Source organism: Aulostomus chinensis, chromosome 12 (genome assembly GCF_037954235.1).
Source record: "Aulostomus chinensis isolate RoL2024-O1b breed Wild chromosome 12, RoL_Achi_v1.0, whole genome shotgun sequence".
Classification (NCBI taxonomy): domain Eukaryota; kingdom Metazoa; phylum Chordata; class Actinopteri; order Syngnathiformes; family Aulostomidae; genus Aulostomus; species Aulostomus chinensis.
In genome coordinates, this window is record NC_141331.1 from 20,152,748 (window position 1) to 20,171,422 (window position 18,675).

At 41.4% G+C, this 18,675-nt stretch overlaps 1 protein-coding gene across 3 annotated transcripts in view; it reads right to left on the bottom strand.

Moving 5' to 3' along the window:
- The window catches only part of kalrna (kalirin RhoGEF kinase a), a 165,889-nt gene that overhangs the window by 106,210 nt on the left and 41,004 nt on the right, over positions 1-18,675 (bottom strand). For all 3 annotated transcript variants that reach the window (XM_086220764.1, XM_086220763.1, XM_086220765.1), the window contains exons 2-6: positions 12,237-12,311; positions 8,166-8,280; positions 5,538-5,730; positions 4,422-4,595; positions 4,222-4,305 (exon numbers count right to left, since the gene is read on the bottom strand). In XM_086220764.1, coding sequence (XP_086076890.1) covers positions 4,222-4,305; positions 4,422-4,595; positions 5,538-5,730; positions 8,166-8,280; positions 12,237-12,311 — 641 coding nt within the window. The remainder of the gene's footprint in view (positions 1-4,221; positions 4,306-4,421; positions 4,596-5,537; positions 5,731-8,165; positions 8,281-12,236; positions 12,312-18,675) is intronic.

Sequence of the window (18,675 nt, forward strand, 5' to 3'; positions counted from 1 at the left end):
CTAGTCTATGACAGTGCAATAGCCCCTATGGTCCAATGGGATAAATGCTGTTTGGAGACAGGCTTTCCCACATATGGTTTCACCCAGGACACAAAAAACTGGTTGCTGTCTGAAATTCTGGGTCCTGTCCAAGTAAATTCACAATGCACAAACCGAACATAGGGTACATAACCGCTCATGCTCCAAAGAGGAGAAAGCTGGGGGATAGAAAGCAGCCACTTCCACAGGGGAGCATGACCCCGACACTTTTGGAATAAAAGCTGGGTTAGGCTGAATACTGACTTAAGTATTCTCTGGGAAAAATGCATACATGTTTGATGCACAGAAAAAGCATGGCTCTCACCTACGTGTTTAGCTTAGGCCAAAGCAAGCAACAAAGCTGACTTCAAGGACAACATTTTCATCTCCACTTGCTCTAGGGGTTCAAAAGGCAAACAGGGTAGAGCATCTACCACTATGGGGAGATCCCATGGTGGAGCCAGTTGCCAAGACAAAGGCAATTTACAGCATGCCCTCTTCATAAATTGGCAGACTATTGGGTGTTGACCCACTGTCTTTCCCACAAAACCAACATGGCAGGCTGAAATAGCTGCCAAGTACACCTTGACAGTCAAAAAAGCCTTACCCTTCTCAATAAGGTCCTATGACTGAGCACTGAAAAAGCATAGCCTGTAACTCTAAGTACCAGCTCTCAAATACACGCCACTTACGCCCATACAGTGTCCTGGTTGACAAAGCTCTGGCAAACTGAATACTGTCAATAACATTGAGAAGAAGTCCAACCGTATTCAAACTGAACTGCTCATGGGCCAAGCCCATAGAGCTAGCCTCTCTGGGTGGGGGTGGAATATCTTCCCCCATGCCTGAAACAGCAGGTCTCTGTGAAGTGGTAGTGGCCATGTTGGGGCAACCAGGATCATAAACAGACCACCCACCCTAACTCTGGTCAGAGTTGGGGGAATAAGAGCTACTGGGGGAAATGCATAAAGGAGGGTCTTCGGCCACTTGTGTGCCAGTGCATGCACTCCCTGTGGGGCTGTCTGATCTCATAGAGAGAAGAACAGGGGACACTGGGCATTCTCCGCTGATGCGTAGACGTCCAGTTGCCTGACCGAAATGTGACCAAATCTGATTCACTACTTTGGGGTAAAGTTTCCATTCTGCACAGAATGGGTCGCCCCTGGACAACAGGTCTGTCCCATAGTTCAGAATGCCTGGTACATGAGTTGCTCCAAGAAACAACAGGTGCATACTGCTCCAAACTGTCAGTCTGTGTGCTAGTGTGTATAAGACCTCTGCCCCGTCTGTTGATGTAAGCCATGACAGGAATTGTCTGTCCTCACTAACATGTGATGACCTCCCAACCAAGGAAGGAAATGCTTCAGAGGCAGGTGAACAGTCACAATTTATGTGAGAAGAATATATGTGAGGATCCCACCTCCTGTTTCACTGTTCACCCCTGGCAACCCAGCCCACCAAAGAAGCATCTGTGGTAATCACTTTCCTGACTAGGATTGGTTCCATAGGAACCCCCTGAATCAGAAAACCTAGACTTTTCCACGCTGAGACGCTGAGTGGTATTGCCACCACGGGGGAAGCCATCAGACCCAGCATCCACTGGCATTATTTGAAGGTAACCATATTGCCACTGCGAAACAGTGTTAAGAGTTGCCTGCATAGTCTCCACAATGACTGCCTTGTTATGGACAGAATCCAGAGTGTGACCTATGAAAATAATGTATTGTGCAGGAGTCATAATGCTTTTCTCCACATTTATCTGGAAACCCAGGTGATGAGTGAGAGTATCTTTTGCCCCTAGCCAGTTGTCTATATATGTGGCCAACCGAAAGCACCCTCCCTGTGCAGGGCTACTGCTGCCTCAGTGCATTTAACAAACACTCTTGGGCTCAGTGACAGTTCAAATGGTAGAGCCATGAACTCATAGGCTATCTCCTGGAAAGCAAAACGCAGATATTTCCAGTGTCGGGAATATATGGGAATGTGAAAGTAAGCGTCCCTTAGGTCGACGGATGTGAACCAGTCAGCTGCACGCACAAAACGTAGCAGAGAAGCGTGTGTCAACATCCTGAATGCGTATTTCCTTCGATAATGGTTTGGCACCGAGGGCCAAAATGGCTCTTATCCCTTCCCCCGTTTCTTTGGGACTAGGAAGTAGCTTGAGTAGAAACTGCTATGGGTCTCCTTGTGGGGAATAACTCCGATAGCTTCTTTTCTTCACAAAGTGGTGATTTCTTCCAGGACAATATTGACAGACTTGTCCTGAGCATGAGAATAAATTATTTCTCTGAACTTTGGTGGAGCGATATTGAATTGAAGCCACTGTAGCCCTTTTCTACCGTTCTCAACACCTATTTCGACTAAGTGCAGGTGGCCCAGCTCTCCCTGCGAAGAGAGCGCGGGCTGACATGCCACTCTGTCAAAACTGGTGTGTTGGCGCCCACTTGTGGTTGGGCCATGCAACACATTACGTCCATGCATTCCGCCGCGCACAGGGCACGAGAGTGCATGGACTGTCTTTTTTGTCACAACTGTGGGGAGGTTGTACCCAACAGGCTGTGTTATCACAGACATGATTGATTTGTTTTTCAACATATATTTTATTTTGTATTTTCTTGTGTTTGACAGCTTCCTTGGCGGTCCGCCTGGAAATGCATGTCGGGATATTTTTATTACAGAAGGCATGAATAAAGTACTTGCGTGACAACACTGGGACAGGTCCTGTTGAACTTGCTCTGGAACGGAGCGGCCCGCCAAGGGGGGAAATGGGGCTTGCTCTCCCCCTGAGGAGAGGTTATCAGGCCTTCTGCTTCTTCTTCTACCTCATGATTGCGGTAGCTGGAGGAGGAGGCAGCGTGGTTTGAGGTCTGGGCTGAGGAGATTGCTTCCTAGACCATGGGTTTTTGGGACATCTGGGAGCCTAGCTGGGAGCTTTAGTTATTTTCAGGATCCTAAAAGCAGGGGTCGGGTGGGAAACAGCCTGCACATATAATAGCTGGCGCAGCGAGTTGGGCCTTCCTTGGTAGGGAGAGTTTCAGCGCCTCATCATCTTTCTTTTTCTCCTCAAATCTCTTCTGCATGGAGCTGACCGCCATGCAGAAGAGACCATGAGAGACAACCAGGGTATCGAGGAGTTCCTCCTCCTCCTTGGTCATCAGGTTGGTGTGCCTGAGCCAGCGCCCTCTCCTGAGGAACCATGAGACCCATGGCTCTTCCTGTAGCTTGGATGGTCACTTTGTGGAGATGCAGGACATGGTCCGTTATAACACAGAATTCAGCCTGGTATGCCATCAGAATGGGAGAGGTGTTGAGGGCTCTAGCCGACAGAGCTGCCGCTTTGTAGGACTTTTCCATAAGGCTAGACTGGAAGTGGTCTGTCTTGGAGGGGAAAGAGGGAGTTGAAGAGGACTAGAAAGCCTTTGGTTGAGGTGAGTTACTACCAGTGGCTCTATGGGTGGCATCTGGCAGGCACCATGGGACTCCATCCCCTTGCAATCCAGCAGGGAGCTTCCCATGATGGGGTGCTTCTCGCTGTATGGCTCCTCTTTTTAAGTCACGGCTATCTCATCAAGTAGCTCTGGGAAAACAGGCAACAGCTGCTTTCCTGTCTTTTTTTTCTTTGGGCAGTTTCTCGCCTTCAAAGCGAGATAGTACAACCTCTGCTTAGCGAGAGGCCAAAGGATGCTGACCCTGCTAGCCACGCGATAGAGGAGGGCTTTATCATGTGATTACAGTATGAGAATATTTAAAGTGATGCTTGTCTTTCATGTCCTACTTTCTAGCTGTATATTAAACCAAATAATGATGCTATAGTTTGGAATACAAACTTGTCATCTCCCTGTGCAGTGCATGTGTGTATGTGTGTGTGTATGTGTGTGTGTGTGTGTGTGTCTGTGTGTGTGTGTGTGTATTTCAGTGTGACATAATGAGTCCGATGTCGATCAGCAGCATCCTGTCTTTATCCTGTGATCAAATATATAAACTCAGAGCTGCAGAATTCCCAACCAAACAAAACATATGTGTGCTCATGCCCTGAGTGCAAGACAATGGAGGAGTGGGCACAGTCATGCTTCAGCATTGTACATGGCAGCATGACAAATTATGAGTGTGCTCAGAGAACAAAAATGTGAGGTCAGATTATTAACCCTAGCAGATTAGACTGTACTATATTAAATGTCTCAACAGTTGCGGACCGACAGTCACCTTCTTCTTCAGCTGTGTGTGCTCCTCTATCAGCCGACGAGATCCCTCCACATCAGCAGGAAACTCCTTTTTGGACAGGAGCTCCTAAAAGATTAAGTGTGACATTGTCATTTACCTATCTGTCCCCAATCCATCCCCCAATCCATCCATCCATCCATCCATCCATCCATACATCCAATCTTCCATCCATCCAGTCCTACCTGCAGGTCCTCCAGTCTGGACAGCAGGTGAACAGCATTTGACATGAACTCCTCCAGAGAGACCCTCAGTTCCATCCACTCATCATGGTTATAGTCCAGAGAGCCTTCAAAGTCATCTGTCAGCTGAGAGGGATCCACTAGTTTGGCCAGACCTTCCACTGATACCATACTGGTCTGATAGTTGAAAGACACATTGGATTAACACTTTTGTGAGAAAACTTAAAAAATATCAGACTTAAAATTAAACTTAGGTTTGATTGTTGTTGCACTTGACTGCAATCACAAAGATCATTCATGACAATCATGATTCCCACGCTGTGATACTGAGATAAATCTTTCTGAGCATATTTAAAACACAGTAAATAACTACCTAACTCTGGTTAAAGTGCAACTAGAGAAAAAAAAACAAACAAGAACAGATCAGCAGCTCTTAGCTGATGTCAAAAAGAAAAACAATGAACCTACAAAGTACCACTGAGTTCGACACATATTTGAAACATAAAACTTGAAAAATGTTTCTCCTGTTTTGCATCTAGCTGAGTGACAAGAAGGTAAAGAATAGGTGAACTCTTGGCTCCAACATTGTCAATTCAGTTTAAGCTAAAACTTGTTTTTCAAAATAAAATTAAAGAGCAGCTAACATGACAACTGAGTGAAACTGCAACTTATTATACCAGTCACACACACCTCACTTGGATGTTATTTGCTACCCTCATCCCCCTGTGTACATTAGTAGTACTGCAGTGTGATCTGAGGACCTTCACTGACAGCAGTAAAAAAGTGGTTTGGAAGGAAAAGTACTATCTGTTCTCCAAGTGACCTGCACATGGAACCTCAGGCAGCAGCAACATGTTTGACTTTCCTCTGGAGGGACTTATCAGAATGTGTGTGTGACTCACTGATAACTGAGGATGCATTATTAAGTAACTGAAAATACGTGATCAGTAGTGGCCCAGTTTTTCTCAAGTCTCTTCTTTGTTCAAATATAATAATGCAATAACAACATTTAAAACACTCTTTAAAAAAAACAAATGTGAACTCAAACATCGTTTATAGGATCTTCATACGTGCATAGCCTCTTTGTTGGATGATGCTAATAAAAATTAGCCCACTGACCTCAAAGGAGAACTTTGCACTGCCGAAGTTAGTTTTCTGTTTCTGCCAGAAGTTGTCTGGTTTGATGATGAGCGCAACACAGATCTCAGCTGGGAAAAACTCCTGCAGTGTCTTTAACAGAGGCTTTATCAGCTCCCACTTTGAGCCTCGCATGTCGATGATAACGGTGAAACCGCGTTTACATACATCCTCACTGCAAACATAGCCACAAGGAGGAAAGTCAGCACCAATGTTTAAATAATGGATAAAATATTTTGTTTATATGGCTGTTTGTGCCCAGATGCGTTTCATCACATAATATCATCACAAGTGTTCGAGCTGCAGTCAAAACATTTAGCAGCTGAGTAGCTGAGATCGAAATACATTCTTGAGAATGGGTGTGGTCCATTTAGCTTTTTTAACAGCTCATAATCACAATAATCCAGTTACAGATTGAAATGTGACAATTGAAGCTTGATATGGGTACCTCACCAAAGTCAAGTCAAGTCAATTTTATTTATATAGCGCCAAATCACAACAAAAATTATCTCGTGACACTTTACAGGTAGAGCAGGTCTATTCAATTCTTTCAATGAATTTACACCCAACAATTCTCCATCAGCAAGCACATCCTGCAACAGCGGCGACGAAAACCTTCCTTTTAACAGGCAGGAACGTCGAGCAGATCCAGGATCAATGGGGACGGCCTTCTGCTTTGACCGGTTGGGGGGAAAGAGAGCAGGAGAGCGCGGCAGAGACAAAGACAGATATATGGAGGGAGACAGATATATACAAGGAAAGAGAGGGAGGAGACTGATGGACAAGAAAGGGAAGAGACTGATGGACAAAGTGATTTCTACCGCAGGCGACCTCAAACTTTTACACTCAGGACCCCCCAAAAAAATCAAAATGCACATTTTCAGTTCATATCCAATTCAGATACACAAATGCATTCAATTTAAATGCATTCCAAAGCAATCATATCAATCTGTGTCGTGTGTCATGTTACATTCTGATCTGCTCGTGATCCACCAAGAGATGGAATTTGTATCAGCATGAGGATCAGCACCATCATTCTGTTAACCGACCTTTGAATGAAGTCAGCTGATCTGTCAGTAAGATCAGTATCTGCACCCAATTCTGATATTGCCAATATCCTATCTCTAAAAATAAAGGTTCCAGAGACTTGTAACTCCCACTATCTCTGAGGTGGTTGATGACCTGTTCTATGGGCCAATCCAAACAGCCAAGTTTAATGGTTTTAAAATGCAATATTTATCATAATGGTATTTATAGTATTTATAGTAATATGTTTTAGCTTCAGAAACAATTAAGGCCTATTTCAATAATCTTTCAAACATATCATGACCTCCACTGTGGGAAAGGGTCTTTTGTTTCACGCAAAAGAAAAATGCTTGAATGCATTATAACAGTCAGATCTTGCAATAATTATTTTTAAGGTCGGTGCATTACTAAGAAAATAGATCAATAAAAAAACCTGCATTGTTTGAATATGTTATAACATACATCCTTTAGGTATGTTTAGTTTAGTCCCAAATCAATTCATGAATAACATCTCCTGGATTACATGTGGATACTGCAAGGAAAGTTAGAACAAGAGCTCAAACAAAAAAAAAATACAGTTCATTCAGGTTTAAAGCAAGCAAAGCAGCGCAGAGGCTGCTGCAGTTGAGTGGGCTTCAAACTCATCAGAGTACAATTATTCTCAAACTGCTTCACCTCCAAACACACTCACACACACAGGCTGTATTAATATCTATTCAACAACAGCACATCCATTTTAATCTGCCTCAGGGACGCAAAAACTCTGCGAGTCACCATGGAAACAGCAGCTCGATTAGCAGGGAGAAGCGGAGCGTGGCTGCTGGGGAATGATAACACTGATTTTGGGCTGTTAGGTTTAGTCTCAGTGTATTCGCATCTGCCGGGGAAATATGTTAACATGGACTTCTGTTTGTGTGAACACATTTTTTTAATTAGACTTTTCAAAAAGTAAAAATAAATTGAGTTTTTAAATGTTTATGTTGGCGTGAAGGACAGTTTTCCAACATGAATTGCACTGTTACATGATGGTAATCATAGAAAATTGAAATGGTTCACTACAAATGCAGTACACCTCTAAAATATTGTTCATACCAACCTGAAACTTAAACCTTACAGGGAATCTTTGAATAAAACCAACAGATGATACTATCATAATATCAGGAGTACAATGGAGACTCAGGAGAGGTAAACTAGGGTGTTGAGGAGTCTGGTTTTTCCAGTCTTGTCTGCCCTACCCCAACTACTTCCTTATAACAGGCTCATACTGTGATGTCTGGCTGTGGGACTAAATGGACTTGAAGTTGAGTGTGACAGACCCTCGGCTATCCGCTGCAAACACTGGAGCTTTCATGCTAATGCAAATCAAAGGCTGTGCTCCATCTGCTGCTGGAATGGAGAAGAAGGGAGTGTTTGATTCATCAGTGCGCACGGCATTGAAGTACCCCACACACACACACTCTAGCATCCACTACACCCTGTATTTATCGGTCACAATAAATCAGAATCAGAATACTTTATTGATCCCTGTGGGGAAATTAGGTAAAGTGTAGTTGAGCCTAAGTCATTATCCCGAGGTGTACGTACCTGGGAACAGTAGACAGGTAGGTTACCAGCCTCCTCAGATCTTCTTGTTTTATTCGGTCGTGGTTGCTTCTGGCAGGAAATGTCAGGATTGGTCCTCCTCTCTTATCTCGTCCACCTGTAGATGAACACACAGTTAAGGTAAAGTTTAATAGTCTTGCATGTAGTATTTTATTTCATCTTTCTAAAGAATTGGAAAAATCCAATTAAAACAGAGCATATGATTTTCAGAGGTAGCTACAGTATCCCTGACTCCATCACAGCTACACTGGCCTGCAAACACACTTTGCAAACTCATCCAGAACACACACTCTCTCCCTCTCCTCGTGATAAATTAGGTGTGTGGAAATGTGTTGCTTAGATTAATGTAAGAAACAAAAACCACACCGTTTATGATCCCACTTCTCAGACAGAGAAATTTAGTCTATGTGTATTTGTGTGTAGTTTAGATGGGAGTGTGCTGCTGAGATTTAAGTGGGAACTTTGATGATAAGCTGTTGTCTGTGCAGACTCTTCAAACCTCTCTCTCTCTCTCTCTCTCTCTCTCTCCTGCTGTTGTCCCTTTCATTCTAATGACCAGAGAGGTTGTGTTTTCACCAATTTCTGTCTGTCTGTCTGTTTAGATGTTGGCAGGATTACACAAAAACAACTTTGCTGAGTTCAGTGAAACGTGATTGGGGGCTGGAGCATGGGCCAAGGAAGAACCCATTAACATTTGTCACAGAACTGGGTACGCCACTTACTCTATTATTAATAATTCACACAGAGTGGAAAAAGATGTTAAACTGTTGCATTCATCCTCACAGCCACATTTAAAGGACTCACAGTGACCTTTTGCTCCAGGACCCTCCAACTAAGTGACATGAGTAACCCCCTTCTTGCTTCATTTCCCAAATTTTTGACACCACAAACACAATTTTTACTTAAGGTCTTCACAGTAGTAAAGTTAATTACTAGTGAATTAGTTAATAAAAGTAATCCTCATAACTTCTAAAAGTTCAGGCCTGCGGTCTAATTTTTTGCAAAGTACAACCAAACTGTTGCTGTCATAAGAATGTGACATGAAACGGGAACCTAGATGTTGTAAATTCTCTGTCAAAAACATTTAGCTAATAAAGGAGGAACATAAATGGTTAAAGAAAGACAAAATTCAGTAGTTCAACTAAAGTAACTTTGTGGGCCTATGTGTTGCTGGATAACTGACAGTCTTTTACCGTCTGGGCTTGTGTGCTTTCTTTGTACGTGTAACAACAATAGGCAAGAGTTTGATTTTAATCTTGGCTTATGATTCATGCTCATTTGAGCCTGTTTATGAAAGAATTTTGGCGGCACTGAATCATACATCATCATGAATCATGCATTTATGGTGTGTACTCTTATTGTGTCAGACAACTCGCTTATCATCACCTTCTTAAAATATTTGCCTTAGTCCTTTTTTGACATTTTTTTTTTGCCTAAACAACTCCTTATGATGTTTTCTCTTAAGTTTTTTGTGTTTTCTGAAAAACTTGAGAAAAGAACATAGGCCATTATTTTAAAAAGGTGACGTTGTGTATGTGTTTGGCTATGGCTTTCAAGTGTTTTGAACATTATTCAGCAGTACATATATGTGCCTTGACCAAAAAGACCAAGAGCAGAATGATGGGAGCTTCTTAGTAGAAGAACAACAAACACTCAAGTGTCCATAAGTATTATTTGTATCCTGAAGCCTGGACTCTTATTAGTTCACAGCAGCTGTTGAAGCATCTTAATTTTCAATATTTTGGGAGATGAGAGCTTCAGTTGACAGTTAAGAGGGCATGTGATGTCCGCCATCCTAGCTTGCGTGTTTGCTCAGATCATCACATGGCTGAGTGTTCCTTAGTGTGAAGGCCTGTGGAGCAACAGTGTCTGCTTCCTTTGCTTGTTTTGGCACACAGTAATGTGTGTGCAGCCTGCCAGATGGAAGAAGTTCACATAAGTCATGTCCAGCGTGTTAAGAGTGTGTGATGATTTTCCCTGTCTGTGCAAATCCTGGAGGGTGGCCTCACTCTTACCATTGATCTACTCTGTTGGGTTCTTATCCACTATCACCTTCACATTTTTGAGTGTGTACAGTATTGACTTGTTGTACCCATACTAGAGGTGAATTAATAAGGGTCCATGCACATTTCAACCTCTGTGGCCATCTTACCACCATGGAGGAGTCCAAGAGAACGGCAGAGGGGGAGTTCTGACTGGCTAAACTATCTGGCATGCTTTTAGCTAAAAGCAATTAGATTGTTAACTGTTAGATTGACACAAAATTACGTGAATATTCCTTCATTTCTGCTGATTTGTACAAATTATTCATTTATTTTATTTACAGTTTATTTGATAGGGAAAGATACAGTATACTTAGACCTGCTGAAAACAGCCATCGGATGTAAGTATTAAAATGAATGCTTGGTTATTTTAGGAGTCTAAATCTCAATTGCATGATTATGATTTCTACTTTTTTTTTGGCAGTAACATGAAATAGCGATGCAAAAGCTAAAATAGCTATGCCAACAAATACTGGCAATACCAATTTCTTTTCTTAGAATAAAAATTTGACTAAAAAAAATCACTATTCTCATAGGATTCAGAACATCAATGTCATCTCGTAAAAATGTTTGAAAAAAATGGAAAATATTAATAGTCCGAATAACTTACATAAAGGAACAATATTGAAAATGAAAGATTAAGAATGTTTTTGAGTGAAGCCTCTTCATTCACATAAAACACTTCCTGCTACAGTGTTTCAGGTTGGATAATATTTACATACACAGAAATCTGTCTCACAAAATTGACGGTACTACTTTCTTATCGCACCATGTCATGAAACAACCATCAATGTTACCAAGGAAGTGGTTGAATGTTAACATTAGCTGTTGGATAAAACTGTCTTTTTTTTAGTTATTGGTCAACCAGGAAGGGATGAGATGATAACACTTTTTCAGATTCCCTCCTATATGAGCTGTAGCCTGGAACACAGCAATACGAGATTATCCAACAAACTAGCTTCCCACCCTTTATATGAGAAACATGGCCACTGTGTGAGTATGGTCTATTTGGTCAGTTTATTCAGCTGTTTCTGAGGACCACAACAGTGAAATGCATAAATTCTTATGTTTTACTGTGACCTGTGTCAAAGTATAGCCATATTTTTGCTATTTTATGGTCATCCCAATGACCCTCAATCCCTGCTTGTAACGAGTGTCTTGGGCTTGTATACTTGTGCCTGCAGTCGTGGAGGGTTGTTAGCCACATGCGGTAACACCTATCAAGGTTCAGGATTTTTATGCAGATGGGAGATTAAGCATTCAAGAGTTAAAAACACAACATTAAAGCAGTAATACATTAAAAGTGTAATCATGGTAGCAAGTCAGAGACCGTGTGGGCGGCCAGTTCCAGACCTGTAATGATCAGTCTAATAAATCAAAGCAGGAGTTATGACAGATATCCTTTATGTGTAGATCCATTGCAGATTCACCTCGCCAGGTGACAAACTCATCACTGGACAGCAGCACTTGCCATATTTTGCTATGGTTCTAATCTCATGTTTATTTTGGCACATGTGTATGTAGGGAATATAGAGTAAAGCAGAGAGACCACAGCCTTGGGATGAGCCAGACGAAGAACAATTTAAATCTGATAAGAGGGCGTTCACTTTGGCAATTTGTGCTCAGAAAAATTCATTATCCAACCCACCAGCTTGTGACTTAACTCAAAATGTTTTATCAGCCTCGTGGCAAAATAGTAGAGTTGGCTGCTTTTAAAGGTTGAGGAAAAATCAAAAAACAGCAAAGCAGCATGAGATTCATTCCCCTCTAGGTGCTGAAACAAAAGGTTTAGAAATTCCCTGTGGATATAGAAAATTATTTTAGATATATGGATACATATTCCCTTATATCTCCTGCTTCTTGATGTAATTTGGTGGTTAAAATGTGTCAGGTTGCTTTTCTCACATTTCCTGAATATATTTATATGAACATGACGAGATATCGCCCCACAAAGATATGACTACTGGAATTCTTGGTTTGCTTTGGTTATTTCCTCCTGAAAGCCACTCACCTGATACAAAGGCAACTTTCTCCTTCAAAACAGGAAGGACGTCAGACGCCTTGATGCCTTCAGTCCTTAGAGACCCTGGAGCGAGAAACAAAGACACAGCGAGTCATTAGAGCTCAACGATTTAAGAATTAATCCAATTATCAGATCGACATTCCTGAGTGCAGCATCACAGAGCGTTTTAGTTTCAAAATCCTGAAAAATATGTTTGCATGTTCTCTTCCTTTTCATATAAACTGGACCTGACCGAGAAAATCGGTCACCTTAATATCATTCCACAGAATTTTGTGGGGTAAAAATAATTTCAATTCAGCTTCATCCATTAATTTCTTAATTTTTCAGTATTTTTCAGTCACCTGGTCATCTCTCCTCTTATAAAATCACTTCCATGCCTATTGATTCCTTCTCTTCTCTACATGCTCACCTGTTTTAGAAGGAAACATGTCCAAATGTCCTTCTCCTGCTGTGTGCGTGTGTGTGTGTGTGCGCATGTGTGTGTGTAAGTTTGTGTTCGCACGCGCAAGCGTCTGCATATGGGTTCAGTCCAAGAACGTCCCACAGTGGGAACAAACACTCAACCAAATCTATAACAGAAAAGGCACACAAAACATGCTGTGAGTGGACCTCCATCTCCATTTTAAAAGTCAGTATCCTGGTATCAGGTACTGGCAACACAGGTCACTTGTTTCACATTCAAGAAAAGAAAAAGGTAACAAAATGGTGCCATAGGGGCCATTTTCATATTTACATCTGTCATTCTTTGTTGGGACAGCGGCGGGGGTCAAACGTCTGTGCGATTTGCAGGCTACAACTTGCTGAGGCTGCAATACTCAATGTTTTTGGCTTAATGGCAAAGGTAGCAAGCGGTGGTCACAGAATGACGGACTGATCGAGTGGACAAGTTGAAATATGCCTGCAAAGCATCAGAATGCAGTTTTTCTCCTGGCCGGTGGCCATACAGCACACAAGATGAAGAAAGCTGCTCATTTACGTTTGTCTCCCATGAAAGTGGCGTCGAAGTGTGGGGTTTTGGTTTTTTTTGTTTTCTGATGACTTGAACGGCTCTTAGGAATCCCCCAGCTGAAATTCCACTGATAGAACTAATCGATCTGCAGAGAACGATGAGTCGTTTGCTCATCTCCATGGGGAAGTGGCACCAGTCGAAACTTTTTCTGTGAGGTGAAGACAGAAAGGTAAGGGAGCTTTTTTTCCAGTATGAGTATCAAAATGTTTGTAGGTTAGCAAGATTAAAGATAAGAAAAAAGATGTGGCTTATATGTTCTGACAATGTTCTGACAGTTATTAAACAAACAGTTTTGGACATCAACTAATACTGCTTGGTGCTGACATGAAGGTTGATGATCCACTGTTTTTTTTGTTTGTTTTTTTAGGCTGAAATGTCTGTGGCTTCCATTAAGACGAAGAATGTAATTTGTATTCTAATGAACTAAATGTGATTTTCCATTTGACTGTTTGTGATAATTAACTGAATTTAAGAAAATATCAAAAACTTTGCCTCTCAGCTACCCACGTAACAGGACAAGCAGTCATTAGCATGACAAACTTCCCAAAGACAGATGCCAAACAGCTCTGACACACCAGTACAATTAGCATCACCTTCGTCTCATTCTTATATATGTTCTCCATGACATTTTAAAGGAAATATGATAAAGTTTAAGAGCAATTTATGTTGAGAAAATTAGTAGGGTGCTGAGGTCGGGTGCTGGAAGGATAAAATTAAAAAAAGGCCCATTTTACAATAGAACAAAAAAGTGTGAATCTTGTTTCCAAGTCACATGCAACAGCGAGCTAATAGTGTGTTTTACAAACCACAATTATGAAAGTCACTTCATATTAGCCATATATAGTAACCATGAACAAGAATTTCACCATTTAAAATGTGGAAGTTTTCATTAAACTGGACTCTCCATGAGGCAGAAAAGCCCAAATACTTTAAAAATTGGTGCACTGAGAAAAGAGAAAAAAAGGCTGTGGTAATCCAAACCTTACAACAACCAGAATGCCCTGGGTTGCCTTCAAGACCAATCCTTACAGAAAGAAGCTGCCCCCTACACACTCAAAAAACCCTCCGGGGTGGTGCAAATGCTCATCACTGGGGACTTACTTCTCTGAAAGATAATGGTGTACATTAAGAGGATTCTAAATTACTTTTACCCTTTCTGTTTGTCAAACAATTCATTTCTGTCTCCTGAAACACTACCATTGGAGTTTTTAGGGAACTTTTTCAAAAGTGTACTTGCAAGTACAGATGTGTTTTTGTTTTGGGAGATGTGGTCTATTGACAGACAGTGTGCAGTTAAGGAGAACTAACATGTTGCATTGTTTTAAGGCAAATCAACAAGCAGAACTGTCTTGAGATCAACTCGCTTGGTCCTACACACACTCAGCAGAGAGTATTATTAACACATTAACACATCGTAACACACCTCCGCCAAGTGTTAACTCAAGATCCCAGGCTCACTGGATGAATGAGATTTGTAAATCATCACTGGCTTGTTTACATTACACTTGTCACAAATATGGATATTCAGACACTAAGCTATACCTAAGATCATTACTGGATATGATACTCATTTGTGACAGTATCGATACCAACAGTTCCGTCTTCGCATCCACTTGTTTAATCTCAAACTACACCCCCATGACCGCTGCAGACAGGCAGGCACACAGCCCTTTCCCCTCAGCAGCAGCTGAATATGTACAGTGTAACACTGTCAGCTGGGCTGTGTTGCAGGCACAAACATGAGAATTGGAAAGTGCTGCTGTAACGCCATTATGACCAATTTAAGCCTGCACAACCAGTTTGAGTTGAACTAACAAACGTAGCAATGTCATTGAAGTATTAAACATTTCTCATAAATGTGAACCTGGCGGCGCACACTGATGTTAGCCATAATATTAAGCTATCGCTTAAGCTATTTCTCACATTCTGCATTGTAAACTGTTTTCTTGTCTGTAACAACATCTACTGCACGTCTGTCCGTCCTGGGTGAGGGATCCCTCCTCTGTTGCTCACCCTGAGGTTTCTCAGATTTTTCCAAGGGTTTTCTATGGAGTTTTTCCTCAGTCGATGTGAGGGTCTAAGGGCAGAGGATGTTGTTATGATGCCATGTGAAGCCCTTTGAGACAAACTGTTTGTGAAAACGGTCTATACAAATAAAATAGCCTTGCCTTGCCTTGCCTATCGTAAAGCTAGTGGCTAAAGCTAGTGGCTAGTGCAAATTTAACAAGTTAGCTCAACTGTTTGTATCTCAAAGTGTTATGTCTCCCTCAACACACTAAATTGAAACTGACAAAAAGAGACCTGCAACTACACACAAACACTTGTAACCTTCCCTACTTATTTTATTTGATCAGAAACAAAATATGATGAGAATTCACAGGAAACACAGAAAATAAAGGGCTGTAATGCGCATATGCATGGATCCATTTCCTATTTACAACATGGAGATACCTGAATTCTTGATCAGCAACTGCAACTACCTTGGACAACCTTAAAATAGTATCGCTGATGTTTAATTATTATTATATTCGTTATTAAAAATAACATTTTTCCTCTTACATTTTTACCCTATTGTATAAAAAATAACCTGAAGTATCCAATTAGAAATTCTAGTATTGTGACAACCTTTGTTTGCATGTTGCCCAGCAGGCTTTTTGACAATCCCAAGCAAGCGAAACAACTGACCACACTCATGATGCGACCCTGTCCTTGCTGACAGCATTCAGCAACAGCAAACAAAGACAATAGAACCCTCATTGAATGTGTGTCCAATCGTGTGAACTGATAGGAGTCCAGTGTAGCAGCACTGAAGGCCAAGTATGAGTCAGTCCCAGATACTACAGCACATTAACCGCCAGATGCTCAGCGTGTTTGGCAGTGTGAACTTGTGGGAGGAGCTGAAACATCTTAGAGGTCACGTCTCACTGACCCACATCGTCATCGTGAGCCCAACTCACAGCAAAGAAAAGGTGCCATATTGAGACACAGGCACACACACACACACACACACACACACACACACACACACACACACACACACACACACACACACACACACACACACATCGTGTTACTTGATAAATTTAAGGCATAATGACAGAGTGTTATTAATTATATCAATAGCCATAAATTGGTGGTTTATTCAGTGGTCCCAACTTGTTTTCTCCAAACCCCCAAAATAAACGTAGACATACCACAGACTTGCAAACAATACGATACCCGATAAAGCGCACACAACCATGAAACGACCTGTTCAAAATGCACCTAGGTTTAATTGTATAACGTGCTCCAAAGAGGTCCTGTTTTCAGTGGCATCTGTCTGTCTGTCTGTCTGAGGGCAGGCAGAGGCTCTTCACGTGTTGTCCAGTTCTAAATGTAACTACTTCATTTGATTCACTGATATCATTTTGTGACATTTCCATATGAACCTGAAAAAAATTTCCTTTTTCATATTGGCCCCCTGAGACAATCAGACTTGTCACCTGTATCACCAGTGGAAACTACAGACATGAATGGATATAGAAACCTCCAAGAACAAGCTCGGCCGGCTACAGTAGCGTGCACCTTCTTCAAACACAGTGTTCCACACACACTCAACACGGGTTCCGTGTTCTGGGAAATGAGGGGAAGAAGCAAGAGACGGTTGCCAATATCAGCAGTTTTCTTCCAACAACAGTGTGTGTGTGTGTGTGTGTGTGTGCGTGCGCGCGTGACTCATTTGTCCATTACATGGAGAGGAAACATCTTTTGTCATTTGAACACATACAGGAAACTGCCAATCTTGTCTCCACACACACGCACACAGTTTTACAGCTATTCCTGTGAGAACATTATGGACATAATGCATTCCCAAGCTCTGTATCTTCACATCAATCTTCACAACTCCAACTAAACCCTAAACTGAACCCAAAGCCACTTCTCAACTGAACCTTAAAAGCAGTTCTTAACCCTGAAACATCAGAGCCTTTGAAGTTGTGACGGTTTCACTCCAGTTGGTCCTCACATACAGTAGATAGCTGTATACTGACATCAACTTCAGTTTTGTCTTTGAAAAGAAATTTTCACATTAGGTTTGGCACTGCAGGTCTCCACGTCTTTGTCTCACAGTTACGAGATGTAGCTTTTGCATAGAATAAGAGAGCAGTTTATATAAAATATTAATCTGTCCTGTAAGCAGAGCTCATCACCCACAATCCACTGTAAATGGACTCAATTTTATATCGCGCTTTTCTACCTTCGCAGCACTCAAAGCGCTTTACAGTGTCATCTCATTCACCCATTCACTCACACACTGATGGTGGAGGCTGCCATGCAAGGCGCCAACCTACTCATCAGTTGCAATTATGGGTTCAGTATCTTGCTCAAGGACACTTCGACATGGTCACCGGGGTCAAGGATAGAACCAGTGACCCTTTGGTTGCTAGACGGCCACTCTACTCCTGAGCCATGCCGCCCACATAGTCTTTTCTCAGATCATATTTTCAATTCTTTCTTGCATTTTTTAAAAAAAGATTTCAGGATTTTCAATTAAAATGAATGCACTCCTGCAGTAAAGCGTTGTGTGGGTATTGAATTAAGATTTTTCAATTATTAAGACTACCTAATTAATATCAATGAGTGGCCCTTGCTCGTAAATTAGGGTGCGACCAATATATCACTTGGCCAATAAATCCACGTTTATTGGCCTGACACAGACCTATCACGAATATATCATTTGAGCTTATGTGTTTCCCAATATGCATGGGTATTATTATATATACTGTATATAACACATAAAATTCAGATAACAATGGCTATGGCTTTTTTTTTTTTTTTAATGGTGCAATGTGCTGTGTCCACCAGAGAGCACTCTGGCTTCTCTGCCTTGTTTGTTTTACTATTCTATATTGGTCTTTAGTATTAATTATTAAGTTGTTAGAGAAATTAGCCTTCTGAGTACCTTTACATAGTCACGTTGGGACAAAATTGGTGTATAATGAACACAAAAAGGGTCAATTTTCAGTCCCGCACAAAAAGTCGCACTATTGGTTGCACATATCTGTAATCTGTGATATTTTCTGCTCCAAAATCAGTAATGGTATCAGGCCCAAAAATCCCATATCCATTGGGCTCGATAACAAACAGTTGTGTTTTCACACAAAAAAGTAATGTGCAGGAATAGAAACAAGTGTGAAAATAAAGACTTCAACTAAAAGTGAACTCTGTGTGTGCACAGGCATACAAATACTTATACTTGTTTTTGCAACATTTATTAGCGAACCTCACCTGTAACCTGTGCAATGTCCCAGTGATGAAAATGGTATTGAAATGTGCATGCGGTTAGAAAAAGGATAATGCCAAGATTTTAAATAAGTATTACTGAATTATTACACATACTATCCACAAAAAGAAAATATTTCAGCTCAATCTCCATTTTTA